This window comes from Myotis yumanensis, unplaced genomic scaffold (assembly GCF_028538775.1).
Source record: "Myotis yumanensis isolate MYYU_CA2020_CCGP unplaced genomic scaffold, mMyoYum1.0.hap1 SCAF_17, whole genome shotgun sequence".
NCBI classification, from domain to species: domain Eukaryota; kingdom Metazoa; phylum Chordata; class Mammalia; order Chiroptera; family Vespertilionidae; genus Myotis; species Myotis yumanensis.
In genome coordinates, this window is record NW_027223768.1 from 20,449,561 (window position 1) to 20,465,048 (window position 15,488).

At 45.5% G+C, this 15,488-nt stretch overlaps 1 protein-coding gene across 4 annotated transcripts in view; it reads right to left on the bottom strand.

Annotated features, from left to right (window-relative positions):
• Positions 1-15,488, bottom strand: part of ASTN1 (astrotactin 1) — a 281,624-nt gene that overhangs the window by 61,203 nt on the left and 204,933 nt on the right. For all 4 annotated transcript variants that reach the window (XM_070396322.1, XM_070396324.1, XM_070396323.1 and 1 more), the window contains exons 12-14: positions 7,902-8,068; positions 4,319-4,513; positions 2,410-2,537 (exon numbers count right to left, since the gene is read on the bottom strand). In XM_070396322.1, the coding sequence (XP_070252423.1) occupies positions 2,410-2,537; positions 4,319-4,513; positions 7,902-8,068 (490 nt within the window). The remainder of the gene's footprint in view (positions 1-2,409; positions 2,538-4,318; positions 4,514-7,901; positions 8,069-15,488) is intronic.

Consider the following 15,488-nt stretch of genomic DNA (forward strand, 5'->3'; position numbering starts at 1 on the left):
TATTTAAAAGTGGAGCACTGGCCCATTCCTGGTCAGGGCACATGCCGTAGTTGCAGGCTCCATGCCCAGTGTGGTGTGTAGGAGGCAGCCGATCAATGATTCTCTCTCATCATTGATGTTTCTATCTCTCTCTCCCTCCCTTCCTCTCTGAAATCAATAAAAATATATTTTTAAAAAAGAGTGGAGCACTGTTTTTTTCATGCTTAGAAATGCTGATATAGAAGATTCTGAAGATCATTTCACTCTAAAATCTAAGCTTGTAGGTTTATGGGGATTACGACCTATGCTAGCACAATAGTGTGACAAGATATGAAATTATCTGTGTGACTCTCAGGAAAGATACAAGTAAATGTTGCCCGACTAGAAAGTTAATATGGAAGAAATCTGGTCAACCATCTCTTTGACTCTTCTAGTTATTCTGGGCTTTACATAAAGAAGATGGATTCCTTTATACATTAAAGAAGAGTTCTTGGTCTAAATGGCACCACTTTTTAATCAAAATAGGTTAAAAACAAAGGCAGGCTTCAAAAGTAGCAGGTCAAGAAGGGTTCCCTCTACACTTCGGAACATAGACTTCAGTCTCTCAAGGCCATGAAAACGAAAGTGATCCATATGAATACCCTGTACTCTTTGCCTCCAATATGCCAAATCAGGCAAGGTCCGAGGGCACGGGAAGAAAGAATGTTCTGTTGTAGCTGATGACTGAATTCATATCTTTCCTTATTTCCAAAGATATTCTGGTGTTTCTCAGATTTGTCCACCCACTCCTCCCCAAAAAGCTTCAGGTAGCATCCAGGACTACTCTGTGTCCTCTCAGCCTGGCGACCCAAATACAGTCTCACCTGCACAGTAAGTTTAACGCGTGAGGTTGTGGTGGGTCTTTAAATGGAAACCAGGTGGCTTTTCACTGGTGTGGATCCCATCCTATTTGTGTGTGCATCTCACCCCTCCTTTACCAGGTAATTTACAGGCGCCCGGCAAATGTTTCTCAGCAAATGAAGTGGAAGCAAGACATCGAGATTCCCCAGCACCAGAGATGTAGGCTTTAGGGACATGCCCAGAGGCTGCGCTGTACTTTCTTCATTTTAAGGTCTATGTGTGTGGGGGGGGGGGGGCGGGGGGAGGTGTCTGTGTGTGTAGTTGTTTTTTAGAGGGGAACTGATTTCCACAGAAATCTATGGTCCAGATATATCTAATTGTTTTCTTTCTTGCTCCCTCTCCTCTCCCCATAGGTAAAACACTAAGGTTTATTTATTTAACAAACATATATCTCATTGTGTATCAGCAACTGTTCTATAAACTTTACAAATATTAACTTATTTATTCCTCATATCAATCCTATAAGGAAGATAATATTCATTTTTACAGGTAACAAAAACTGAGGGACAGAGGTCAGTAACTTGTCCAAGATTACACAGCCAGTGTAGAGTTGAGCCCAGCTGTCAGGTTCCAGTGCCTTCACTATTAATCACTATGTACACTACCCCAGACAGACCTATTTCTAATTCTACCCAGGTCTAAACTACAATGTTAACATAACTCAATATTTGGAAGAGGCTTGCCCCCAGCACAATCCATTCCTCAGAAAAGGAAGGAAAAGGGTAAAAAAATAAGAAAATCAAAGAATGAGTAAGAAGAGAAGTAATGGAGAAATGAACAAAGCCAGTAAAGAAATTGCGCTTACATCCAGCCTTCCAGCACATGACGCTGGTTTCCTGGTTAGTTGCCCTTTATGGGTCCATGGAACCCTTTGAAATGTCTTCTTTAGTCCAGGAGATGCTAACTGGGGGTCTTCACAGGCACAGAAAGGAGAAGCTTCCCCTGAGGTTCTTGCCTCTTCCCATCAACCCTTCCCTTAGTTCCATATGAGCCAGGGGAAGATGCCACTGGGCTCAGAACAGCATTGAGGCAGGTGTCGCTCCATCTTATGATAAGGCATGACCCGAGAGGCTGCAGTGTCTGAAGTCACACAGCTAGAAAGTAGCAGAGCCGGGATTCAGACCCTGGGTCGTTGGACCACCCTCACACTGCCCCACAGTACTTGGCAATGACAGACATTCAGGCCACAGTAACCTGCACCTTCTCTCTGCCTCTGCTATGACCTGGTTACACCCTTTAATCCACTGAGAACTCTGAATTCTCATCTACTGCCCCATCTGATTGAAAGCATCCCAGTGAGACTAGCAGGAAAGGTATTATTATGAGTATTTTACAGATGATTATATAATAATATTGGCAATTTTACTGACAATCCCACCAGTGTTCAGTTTTAGGACTGAGCTTTTATTGTATATTAAGGAAAGCACTGGCTTTGAAACCAAGTAAGTGAGGTCAAGAGTCTTCATTTTATGAGACCCTGGGGAGCCACCTGGCGTTTGCAGGGTAAGTGAGGGCAGGAGGCATACTTACCAGTCAGAAAGTCTGGGTCAGGGGTGGGCTCTGAGATTTCCTCCAGGCACTGGTTCTCCAGGGGGACAGTGGCCACCACAAGACCATCTGGCAGCTGCTGGTCTAAACCTCGAGCAAAGTTGTTTTGCCTGGAAACAGAGGCAGACATTCATTTCTGAGTGTGCAGGTGAATCCCACTCCTTAGTGCGAAATCCGTATCTCAACCCACAATGAAAAAATGCTTTCTGGACCAAAAACTCCACTCATTCGGAACCCCATTCAATGTACATGTCTGGAGTAGGACGTGGGTGTGAGAGGTAGGGTAAGGGCTGGGGGAGATTAGAAATAAACCAGATAAAAAGGTTTGCTTGGAAGATAGAGACATTCTTTCTTCCCATCCCTGTCCCTATTTCTCAGTGCCCTCTGCATAAGATCTGCGTGTTTGCAGTCTCATTTCCAGATTACAGAGAAGACCCAGCCATCACAAGAACAGGCATGACACTTCACTGCTTGCTGTTGGCAAGGTCCCAGGCAAAAGGGGAAATACAGTAAAGTCTACTGTCTGAAAGTGACTCCAGGAACTGGCTTGGAAATTTATCCTCGGTTTGTTCATGTGAGTCTAGGCTCAGGTTGCTATGAACTGCTCGTCCATATCACAACGGTTTCATCATACTTATCACCTCCCAAAGCATGAGTTCTGAGAAAGGTGTATTCAAGTAGCCTAAGACCGAACAGAAACAGGGGTCAAATGCAGAATCTCCTAGAAATAGTCTAAACCGATGGTTTGAAACATTTTGCTCTAGGATCCCTTTACACGCTTAAAAATAACTGAAGGCCCCAAGGTACTCCTGTTTATGTGGATGACCTCTATCAACATTTACCCTACTGGAAATAGAAGAATTTTAAAAATATTAATTTACTGGAAAATATCAATCATAAAGCCATTAAATATTAAAATCCTATATAATAAAGGGTTAATATGCAAATTGACCATCACACCCTCACACAAGATGGCTGCTCCCATGTGGTCACAAGATGGTCACCACAAGATGGCCGGCAGGGGAAGGCAGTTAGGGGCAACCAGGCTGGCAGGGGAGAGCAGTTGAGGGTGACCAGGCCTGCAGGGGAGGGCAGTTGGGGGCAATCGGGCTGGCATGGGTGTGGTTAGGGGGTGATCAGGCTGGCAGGCAGAAGCGGTTAGAGGCAATCAGGCAGGCAGGCAGACGAGTGGCTGGGAGCCAGCAGTCCTGGATTGTGAGTGGGATGTCCGACTGCTGAGGGGTCCTAGTTTGGAGAGGGTACAGGCTGGGCTGAGGGACACCCCCCCTGCCCAGTGCATGAATTTTGTGCACTGGGCCTCTACTATGCTATAAAACATAATGAGAGGAGTAGCATTATTTTACGTTTTTTGCAAAGTTTTACAATATCTGACTTACAAGACAGCTGAATTCTCACTTCTGCATTCAACTTACTGAAATATATTGTTTGGGTTGAAGTATACAAAGAAAACCCAGCCTCTCTTTATTTGGAAAAGGCAGGACTCTATCTCTTGGAAGGACCTCAGGGACGCTCAGGGATACTTGGACCATACTTGAGGACTGCTACTCTAGAATGACTCACACACTGATTCTTCTACTCAGAATGAAAACAGAACCTGAACATTTTGTGGAGGGTTCCACAGAAAATCTTCCAGTTCCGCTGGGCAAGATAACAATTTATTTCATACTTCACTGTTCACCCAGAGGAAGCACGGTTCTCGAACTCTGGAAGGAGAAATGCAGACTTGGAAAAGACCATGGGAGAGAACATAACCTGTCCTTTTAGGATCACATTTATCTTGCTCTAAGATGTAACATGTGATGCTGACTAAAGCTCTGAGGGGGAAGATCTAGCAGCCCTGAACAATCAATTCTATGGACTTGAGGTTCACCTGAATGTTCCTTTCAGCACTTGTCCAGAAGCCACTTCCTTGGAATGGTTGTTGTAACCAAAGAACATCTCCCCAAAGAGTGTCTGGTTCATGGGAAGCTCCCTGCTTTCCCCACAGTCGCCTCCCTCTGGGCAGGTCTCCGAGACAAGTTGGCAAGAGCGTCCATCCACACCCAGTTTGTAATCCTCAATGCACCTGACACAGTGGAAAACTTGAGATGTTAGTCCATCAACGAGCTATGCAGTCAACTCAACCCAATTGGTTGGGAGGAAATGCCTTTGGGAGTGTGTTGAGTAGCTGGAGATGGTGAATATCCCATTGTGATTTTTGTCACAACTCAATTTCTTAAGCCTGTAAACCAAGCCTCCTTCCATGATGTGATCACAATGAACCTCTCACCTTACCTTTGCAGATAAATGCTTTCAGAGCTTTGGAGTACTGTCCTGTCCTCCTTTAAGTATCTGATTTCCAAAATAGCTCAAGAGATAAGCTTGTAAATGAGTTAACACATTTAAAATCCAAGATATTTTGGAGCCTTTCTCCGGAACCATCTATATGGCCAGATTCTGCCTTTGTTTAGAGGGTAAGTAGGCAGAGAAAAAAAAATGACACTGTACTTAAGAAATTAATGACCTTCTAAATCTGGTCCTGTGACAAGTCACTAAGAAATTAGGAAGATTGATCATCTTCCGGCTGTGTTCTGTTAGAATGTATCCAAACACAAGGTCTACCCATATTAACTCCCCCTCCAATTAAACTAAATAGCAGCTGGGTCATGGAGTGCGGCACCTCCTCGATGCCCTCCCCATTAAGCGTGTCCAGTTACTCTAATGGAAGGGCAACACTGATGCTGCCAAATATGGGTCAATGACCCAAAAGTCATTAACTGGACCGTATTTGTAGTTATATTGAGAAGACTATAATTTGTTAGTCAAGTAAGAATTCTTTTGATAAAGCTGTCATTTAGAAAGCATATTGATTTAATATGAAGTACACAAGATTTTGAATTTGTGGGTATTCATGGCATTAAAACACATCTTTTATTACTAACTACAGTAACTGTTGTAATAAGATAAAGACTCTGTTCTATGTAGAGGAACAAATAATCATAGTTTTTAAGTAGTTAGAAGCAATATTGTCATGGCAATGACACTACCCTTTAGAGGTGACCTTGAGCCAGTTTATTAAACCCTCTGAGCTTCAGTTTCCACATCTGCAAAAGCGGGGGAAGCAGCAGCTGCTTCTCTGGGTTGTTGAGAACACTGAGACAATGAAACTCAAGAACTTCTGTTGTGTTAGCATATAACAGGTCCTTGTCAAATGTTTCCATCATTATTACTAGCAGAGGCACAAATGTGGCTCATGTGAGTGCCCTTGAACTAGTTCTCCCCATTTACCATTTATATATTTGTGTGAACAAGTGTGACCAGAGCTCAGACTTGGTCGCTAGATAAGAATCTCAAACCAAGGACTTCTTTGTCAGGCTATAGTGGCTTGGAGAGTGCTGCATACACACGTGTACTGAATTCTGACTGAAACAGGGAAGGAGTCCAGTTAGGGAGCTACTGCATTAGTCTAGGCAACAGATGTAATTCCAGACCCACAAAGGACTCTATAGTACCACCCTAGGTCTGGGACAAGATAGTGAGGTGACTCCATCCTTGAGCTGTATCATAGTATTTCTATAAAGAATATTGAAGCTGGCCAGTTCCCTCAGACCACTGTGAGCATCTGGCAGATTCCCCTCCATAGGACCCCGTATCCCCTATTCTCTGTGCTCATCACCTTGTGTCCCACTGGGAACGCCTTTGAGGGCAGAGATCAGGTTTCATATCCTGCGATCTCCTATATTTAACAACTAACTCAGTTCTCTGCACAAATTAGTTGCTCAAATATATGTTTATGAAATAAATAAGGCTATACAACTTTGGCTGAACTTACCTCTATTAACTGAGGTGGGTCAACCATAATGATAACATTATAGAGACATGAAGATTTAGATCAAGCTTCCATTTATGAAATGGGATTTTATAAGAAACTGAATTGAAAATTGCTCGGTTGCAAAGAAATAAAATGAAATACAATAAAATAACATTACTATTCCATCAAATAATCTTTTCATGATTATTAGCAACAATCTAGCATAGCTTTATTATTATAAACATTGATTTTCATTGTAAGCCTATTAGATTGTGAGATCCTTGAGGGCAAGAACTACACATCTTTCATCTTTGCAGCCAGGGACCAGCATGGTTGGTGGCATAAAGGAAGCAAGCTCCCTGACAGGCAGAAAAAGGGTGGAGAGGGGGAGGAAAGGAGAGGGAAGGAGGGGAAGGGAGAAGGAAGGAGAGAGGACAGGATAGACAAGCAAACTAGGGTTGTGTAAGAATGGGCCAAGACCTGGCACGGTGGCTCAGTTGGTTGGAGTGTCATCCTGTACACCAAAACTGTTGAAGGTTTGAATCCCCATTAGATCACATACCTAGGTTGTGGATTTGATTCCAGGTCAGGATGCATATGTGAGGCAACTGACTGATGTCTCTCTCTTACATCGATTTCTCTCTGTCTCTGTCTCTGTCTCTCTGTCTCTCTCTCTCTCTCTCTCTCTCAAATCAGTAATAAACATATCTTCAGGTGCGGATTTTAAAAAAATGGGCCAAATTTATATAACATGAAAATGTCTTTAAATATAATTTTAGTCAGTGGTATAAATTACAATTTTAAAGGCGCTACAGAAATTCTTTAAAACCAGGAGGGCCTGAATGCTAATCTTAATCTTCCCAATCACCAATTCCCCAGTCCTGAGGGAGTCACTTACCCTCACTGCGCCTTAATTTTCACATCTGTGAAATGGGGAGGCATTGCCTGCCCTGTCCTCCCAAACAAAATGAGCTGATCCACAGTCAAGGGTTCTTTACGTGGTGGAATTGCCTCTGTCTGAGGGAGGGCAGCTGCACAAAATGCTGGGACTTTGTAGATAGAATTTAATTATGTCTCACTCCTCCTCTTCTCTGATAGTTTAGTTTCACACAATCTTTCCCAAGCTTTGGACCATTGAAAGATTGTCACAAAACACCTAATTAATAGTTCCACAAAAGATGGTTGGGAAATTCCAGTGTAAGCAGGAAATGACTGTGGCCACTTTCCTTGTTTACAGGGATGGGACCCAACTTTCTCTAAGGGTCCTCCCAACTCTGACTATAAAAGGGCTCCTCTTGGTCAGCTGGCATGGCTCAGTGGTTGAGTATCATTGGAGGTCATGGTTCAATTCCCTGTAAGAGCAAATACCTGGGTTGTAGGCTCAATCCCCAGGGTGGGGCGTGCAGAAGGCAGCCTATCTATGATTCTCTCTCATCACTGATGTTTCTATCTTTCTCTCCCTCTCCCTTCCTCTCAGAAACCAGTAAGAATATATTTAATTTTTTTTTTAAAAGGGCTGCTCTCCCAGTCATGCAGGCTCTTTTCTCAGAACCTACAGGCTGGCCTAGGGGGACCAGCTTATTCAGATATTTTTTAAATTGGGTTTAGCACTAAAGTCCCCCATCCCAGCAAACCGGTTGGCCTCATGGGAAGCTCAACTCACCCACAGAACATGAGGATGTTGTACAAGGCGGGGTCGTCCTGGAAGGGTGCCACCTGCTGGAGACACAGCTGCTCACAGCCGCCATTGAAGCCGTCGGAGCAGTCCACCCCAATGTGGCGGTCATAGCAGCCAGAACTATCCTTCATGGGGCTGAGTCCGGAAGGGCACTGGCACAATCAGAAAGCATCCACACAGGTGGGTGAATCAGGGGGGTGGGTTCTCTAGAAACTGGTGTGTAGCTGCTATTTTATCTGGAGTGTGACCCCTATTTTAACACTCACCTTGAAACCATTAACATTGTCAAATAATGTAAAATTCCCCGCTACGCTGGACTATGTTTAAAAGCAAGTGACCTTTTGACATCTTACTTCTTCTTTCTGGGCACAGACCACACACATTTGCATTAAAGCCAATTCCTCCAAACAGGCTGGAAGGGAGCATTGTAATAAGACAGAGGAGGTGTGCTGGCCTCCCAACTGGGCCTGGGGTTGGCAGAAGCATGGACATGATGGGCCAGAATTAAAAGCATTAACAGAGATTCCTTTGGGATGGGGCAAGGGAGTTTGCTGTTTGGATTTAGTATCAATAGGACTTTTCTAAAAAGTGTCTAAAGCACTTTGTCAACACTGATACCAGACACCAGTGTTGGAGGGAATGAAAGGAGACAGGGCATCCAGCCAGGAGGAGAAAGTGGACTTCTTCTGACCTTGGAGGGAGGTTTGACTGCTTTCCTGGTGGGAGTGGCTATACTCATGGCCTTTCCTGCGGAAGGACACCCCTGTGGAAGACACACAGACGTGAGCGCCCGTAGGTGTTTCCTTTGGGTTTGGACTGTATGCATCCCAGTGCCCGGGGTACTGTTAATGTGGGACAATGAGCTCTTCTGCATTGTCATGCCCTCAATAACCACCCCCAAGAGTAATAGCAAATGAGAGAAGCCAGGAACCATGTCAGCCAGAATCTGGGTGACATGGTGAGCAGTAGGAAGCTCAGATGGCATCCATCTTACTCACTGAACATCCCCTTGAGGTAAGCAGGGTGACCATCCCCCCCATTTTATACATGAAGAAACACAGCACAGAGAGCTTAACTTCCCAAAAGTCACACTGCTGGTCATGGCAGGACCACTGGTAGTCCATGACTTAGTTGCTCCATCTTTGGCTTACATCCCAATTAGCCTCTCACACAACAGTCACTCTTTACCACTTACTGGGATCCCCGGCTACGCTACGTGCTTTAGGTACTTCACCTCATAACGCCATGTATTATCCTCATTTTAAAAGATGTGGAAAGCACTAACACAGCCAATTAATGCAGGGGCATCTCACTGCACTGGACTCCATCTAGAAGTCAATGTCTACACTTTGCCATCCTGCTTCTTTCTGTGCACCAGATCCTGCACATGTGCATTACAGCTGATTCTCCCCAACATGCTGGAAGGGTGTAGATCACTTGCCTAGAGCGAGGCGGTGAATATGGGGCAGAGCTGGGGTCTGTCTAGGTCTGACTTGCTTTTAATGGCTGTGCTGTCAGCTACCCAACACACTTCTTCAAAACCAAAACAAACCAAAAACAACTTTCAAAACTCAGAGAAACAGTATTAAACACCTTCTCTCTGTCCTGTCACCTGGCTGCCTCTTCTTCCCCACTGCCAAGTACCTTGGCCAAGTAGTGGGACTGCAGCAGGTGCGCCTCTAAACCCACCTCCCCTCCTCCCTGCTTCCCACTCAAAGATCACAGCAGGATGTGCACTGTTTGCTGACACTGATTCCGCAATTTCCCAAACAAACGGCCCCCCTGCGGGCCTTCCAGGCTCCCGGCCCGGTCCATCCCTTCTCCCCCTCCAAAGACAGCTGGAGTGCCGGAAGGTGACAGCGTTTAAGGAAGTTTCCAAGGGCTGCCTCGTGCTGGGCAAACCGAGATGCTCCAGATGATGGTAAACAAGCAAATGAGGCAGCTGAGGATTGCACCCCACATTTTGTTAGCCCCCCACCCAACCGCTTCCTTGGCCATCCAGCTGCTAAGCCAGATGTGCTACCAGAAGGGAGCTGGCATCACCCTGTGAGGCAGCCCAGGCACAAATGTGGGTCTTGAAACATAGAAGTTTGATTGGAATTAAATGGGCTGCACTGGTTGCCATGAGCTCTTTTTTTTTTCCTTCTTCTTTTTTTTTTCTATAAAGCTTGAGAAACATCATCAGAGTGGAGATAAAGCCAGTCCTGTCATTCCACCTCACATGCTTTCAATCCTTGGACCAGCTAGCTGTTTCAGTCACCACCAGGGCTCCCATCTCCTCAATTACCTCCTTTTCCCCAAATGCTCCAGTAAGCATGGTTTCAGGCAAAGACTTCACCAAATGAAACTCGAGCAGGCTTTATTCCAGAACTCCAAAATCGGGCACATCCACACCTTGTGTGGCCCTGGTGTCTAGATGACATTGGTGTGTCAAGTGGGACCACCTAGTATTTACACTTTCTTAGGAGATTTGAAGAGAAGACAGTTAGCTACTTTGGAGTTTTCTTTTCTTATGAGCAAAGCTAAAAATAACAGCTCTCAGGAATTAAGCAATTCAACATGCAGGACAATCTATGTATATTCAATCCCAACAACACAGGTAGACTCTTTTTCTAGTTTTCTTCAGAGGGCAAACAAACTCAGAAAGATTAAGTAATCACTTGGTTAAGGCCACAGAGGTGGGAATCAGATTTCTGACCTAAATCTGTCAGACCCCAAAGCTCATGTGTGTCCCTTCCACTCTGCCATATAGCTTCCCAAGTATGAGAAAACCTGGGTTTCCTGGAACCCCTAAAGAAATATAGTCAATGTGTTGACAAAGTAAATCAATCCTGTAGATTTGTTCCTCTGATTGTTTCAAGCAACTCCTGGAGTACATTCTGAAATCATTTATGGATTTGTATCTTTAGCCTAATATTCATATTCATTCTCTCTCTCTCTCTCTCTCTCTCTCTCTCTCTCTCTCTCTCTCTCTCTCTCTCTCACACACACACACTCACACACACGTTATGGTGTATATATTTATAGGATGAAACACTGCAAACTGCCCAGAGCTATGACCTTGAAGACAAGGCAAGATCCTCAATCTCTGAAAAAGATGCAATTATCTTTACTTCAGTATAACTTACTTGGGCTGCAGTTCAGAGGAAAACATTTTTGAAATGATTCCCAGAAAAGAAAAAAGAAAAAAAAGAGAGCTGAAACCAAAGAGACAGTTTTCTTTTTAACTCTTGTTGAACCAGAGCCCTCACTTCCCAAGAAGGCTAATCATTCAATTTTCTCATGGTGTGAGTTTGTTTTTACCTAAATGTGCCTTGTGCTATTGCATTTTGGGTTCCTCAAAATCTATATATAAATACAAAGACACTGCTGGCTCCACACCATGCCCTCTTCCTAGAAATGTCTGAGCCAGAGGCCAGCCGCCAGGAGAGAAATCCTGCCTCCATAAGGGAGGAGCTGTCTTTCCTCTTTGCGAGTGCTGGCCATTCTCTTCCCTGGCGTGTGGACAATCCCTCCACTTATTCCTTGAAAGAGGACTGTTTGCTCAGGAGGGAGCCCCAAGGTCACACACTAACTCTCACTGCACAGGTTACATTAAGCAGTCCCAGAGCCTTTATAAACCACAGGCTCCACAAGAAAATTCTCTCTATTATGGCAATAGCCCTCCCCCATCAAGAAGGTCTAATAAATGAACTGCAATTTCAGTGACCCCTAAAATATACAAGGTTAATCATCTTTCATGAGATGCTCATGGCTTTTTGACTTATTACTTGTCTGAGGCATAATTTGCTAATGAGTTTAAAATGATTTTCTCCATTCAACTGTTTTTCTTTCCCGTCTTTCCCTTCTTTTTCTACCAATGGTTTCGGAGTTGATTAATCACTCAAGAGTCTAGTCAAATGTCGCCAAGCCTGAGACATGCGCACCTGATGTAGATTATGAGCTGGGTGTTATGGGCAGAGAGCATAAATGATGGACGCAGGAGCATGTTTGGGGCTCTGGGAGAAGAGGAAGAAGAGGAACCCCTTCCTGTATCTAAGCCTGCCTTGCCTTACCAGGGGAACTCAGAAAACATACAACTATAATTCCTACTCAAACAGGTTCTCTTTTCCTACATGTCACTTTTATTTCTTTCCTAAATAGCAATTTCCCGAAATTTTCATGAGTCTGACTTGGAAGCCTATGGTATGCAGGACTTCTCCAAAGGGGAAAAGTTGGAAGAAATTAAATGTGAGTTTCAGCTTCCTGCCCCTGAATTGCTAAAAGTCTCTGACTCACACGCTTCTGCTTTCCGTCCTAGAGAGGAAAAGGGAGGGTCATCTGTAATGAGCTCTGCACAACTGTGCTCCGGGAGAGGTGAAATGACACATTTGGTGGGAAACCACTGTGGACAGCATGTGGGCAGAAGGGCGGCGGGGTCACTGTGTAATTCAAAGCTCATTAGAGCGTAATGATCTGGCAGCGAAGGTCATGTGTCCAACACGAGAAAGCTGGACGGCCGACCTCTTGCTTCCCAAGGCCACAGTCCCTCACCTAAGCACATGCAGACATGTCACAAAGCAAAGGCATTCGGGGGCCACTTTCAGGGTAAGTGTGAAGATGAGGAAGGAGCAGTACAGAGTGGGCTTTCCACTGTATTTGCGCATTGGAAAGCATTTCCAAACTTTCTTTTATTTTATTGATCTTAGAGAGAGAGACAGAGACAGACACTGGTTCGTTGTTCTACTTATCTATGCATTCATTGGTTAATTTTTGTATGTGCCCTGACTGGAGATCAAACCCACAACCTTGGTGGATGGAGATGATGCTTTAACTAGTGGTCGGCAAACTGTGGCTTGGCAAACCGCGGCTCGCGAGCCACATGCGGCTCTTTGGCCCCTTGAGTGTGACTCTTCCACAAAATACCAGCTCTTCCACAAAATACCGACTTCTGCGCATGGGCCACAAAGTTTCAATCGCACTGTAGGTGCGCGCCTGCACGTGGTATTTTGTGGAAGAGCCACACTCAAGGGGCCAAAGAGCCGCATATGGCTCACGAGCCACGGTTTGCCAACCATAGCTCTAAACAACTGAGCTACCTGGCCAGGGATCCAAACTTTCAAGCAAAGTTTTATATTAATTTTTAATAGGTGGGCTTGATATGAATAAAAATGCCCTGTTATAGCCGGGAATGGCTGGACTACAGTCCTGCCTACCGAGTCTACTCCAATCCATACTGCCATCTCTGAGTGGTGGCCCCCAAGGTTGTCTGCAACATAATCTCCAAACCTGTAAACGTGCCACCTTATATTTGACAAGAGTGGTTTTGCATATCAAGTTAAGACTTTTGAGATGGGAGATTAACCTGGATTACCCAGGTGAGCCTGATGTGATCACAAGAGTCCTTAAAAGTGGAAAGGGGCACAGAAGAGAAGAGAGAGAGGACTGCAGAGGAGTGGTCAGAAAAATGCAACAGCACAGCTTTCGGGATGAAAGAAGGGGCCATTAGCCAAAAAGAGGTGGGCGGCCTCCAAAGCTAGAAAAGGAGAGGCAATGGTTTGCCCCCTAGAGCCTTCCGAAAGGAACGCGGCCCCACTGGAGCCTTGAATCTAGCCCAGCCAGACCCATGTTGGATTCGCAATACAGAGCTGCAAGATATAGATGGGTGTTGTTTTATGCCACTAAACCTGCAGTAATTTGTTGCAGCAGCAACAGGACACTAATACAGTAACTTTGCAGAACCCCAATGGGCTCCACAGACAGAGAATAAATGCTCTTGTGCCTTTTAGGCAGGACCCAGTTATTAGCGGTGGGTGGCTGACATCTGCTCTGGGAACCCTTCCAAAGGGTCAGCAAGCTCTATGTTTGGAGAATGTTCTGGTTTGGAAAAGAGTGGCTATGGCTTGTACAGGCCTGTGCCTTTCACAGGGATCTGTTTCCTGTCCTCAGAGACCATATAAACATCAGAGCAATTAACTGGGTAGCAATTAACCTGTGGGAGCCCATGCAGAACTGAGAAACATGTTGGCAGCTGAGGTGGACCAGCCCCACCTGTCTGCCTTGCATTCAACAGGAGGATATGAAGTACACACTGTCTCTTCCCACATCTTTGCTCCTTTCCCAGGTTCCTGAAGGGTCAGTGTTATTCTGAGTTCATCCTCTTTCTCTTTTTATAAAATACTAGAGGCCCGGTGCACAAATTTGTGCACGGCTGGGGTCCTGCTGGCCTGGCCCGATTGGGGCCCCATCAGGTTGGGCCGGCTGGGGGGAGGGGCCGATCAGAGGCTGGGCTGGCCAGGGGCAGGGGCCGTGGGCGGTTGGCTGGCCCTACCCCGCCCCTGGTTGAACTCCCAGTTGAACTCCTGGTCAAACTCCCGGTCAAGGGAACAATTTGCATATTAGCCTTTTATTATACAAGACTACAGGCCCAGTGCAAGAATTCATGCACCGGTGGGGCCTCTTGGCCTAGCCTGTGAGATGGGCTGAAAAGGGCTCTCTGACATCCCTCCAGGGGACCCGGATTGGGAGAGGGCCGGGGAGGGATGAGGAGGTTGGCCAGCTGGGAAGGGACTGCGGGAGGGCTCCAGGGCTTGTCTGGCCCATCTTGCTCAGTCCTGATCAGCTGGACCCCAGCAGAAAGCTAACCTACCAGCTGGAGCGTCTGCCCCCTGGTGGTCAGTGCTCACCATAGCGAGCAGTTGGGCAGCCTTAACAAATCATTAGCATATTACTCTTTGATTGGTTGAACAGATGACCAGACACTTAGCATATTAGGCTTTTATTATATAGGATGCCTTTTAGCTCAGTGCCCAAAGAACGGAATGTCAGGGTTTCTGTGAGAGGAGAAAGGCAGCTGTACAGCTGATGGCGTTGTCCCTGGTCCACCTCCAGAGGACACAGCAGGGCTTGAGGAAGGTGTGGATGCCCAGGAGAGTCAGGGCAGCTCAAAGTCAAGTTCCTAATATACTTCTCTGCAGGAGTATAAGAAACAGGATGCAGCACATCAGCTCTCAACCCACCAATCCACCTGTATCTGGGATCATGTGCTTCAGAACGAATGGAAAACATTCAATTGACAGACCTGCCAGTTGGTTTGGCCTCACCTCCCTCCAAGAGCCACGTGGACCAGTGACTTCAAAGTATTATGCTAATACCAAGCCCTGGCATAATTGGGTGACTTTCTGCAGTGGCTCCAATTGTTATTGCAAATGCATATTCATCAGAACTATTCCTGCTAGCTCTGTCTCACAGATCAGTGTTAAAAGTACAAGAATACATCAGCACAGCTCCAAGCCAAGAAAAGGGGCTAGGTTCACCAACAGAAGGCTTTTGACAAGCAAATCCTTAGGGGCTCAGGAAAGGGGCAGAGCAGTGGGAAGGCATGGAGTCTATCCGCGTGCATGTGTGTGAGTGTGTGAGCATGCACGAACTCATATGGGGCTGGCATGGAAGTGGGGATGCAAAGGATGTTCACAAATGTGCAGCAACAGTGTTTTAGTACTTAGAGTGACCCAAGAGAATAATGTAAAATGATAAGTTGAAATCTGGATGACGAAGACATGCAGGCTGAATAGTAAAAAATATTTTTTTAAA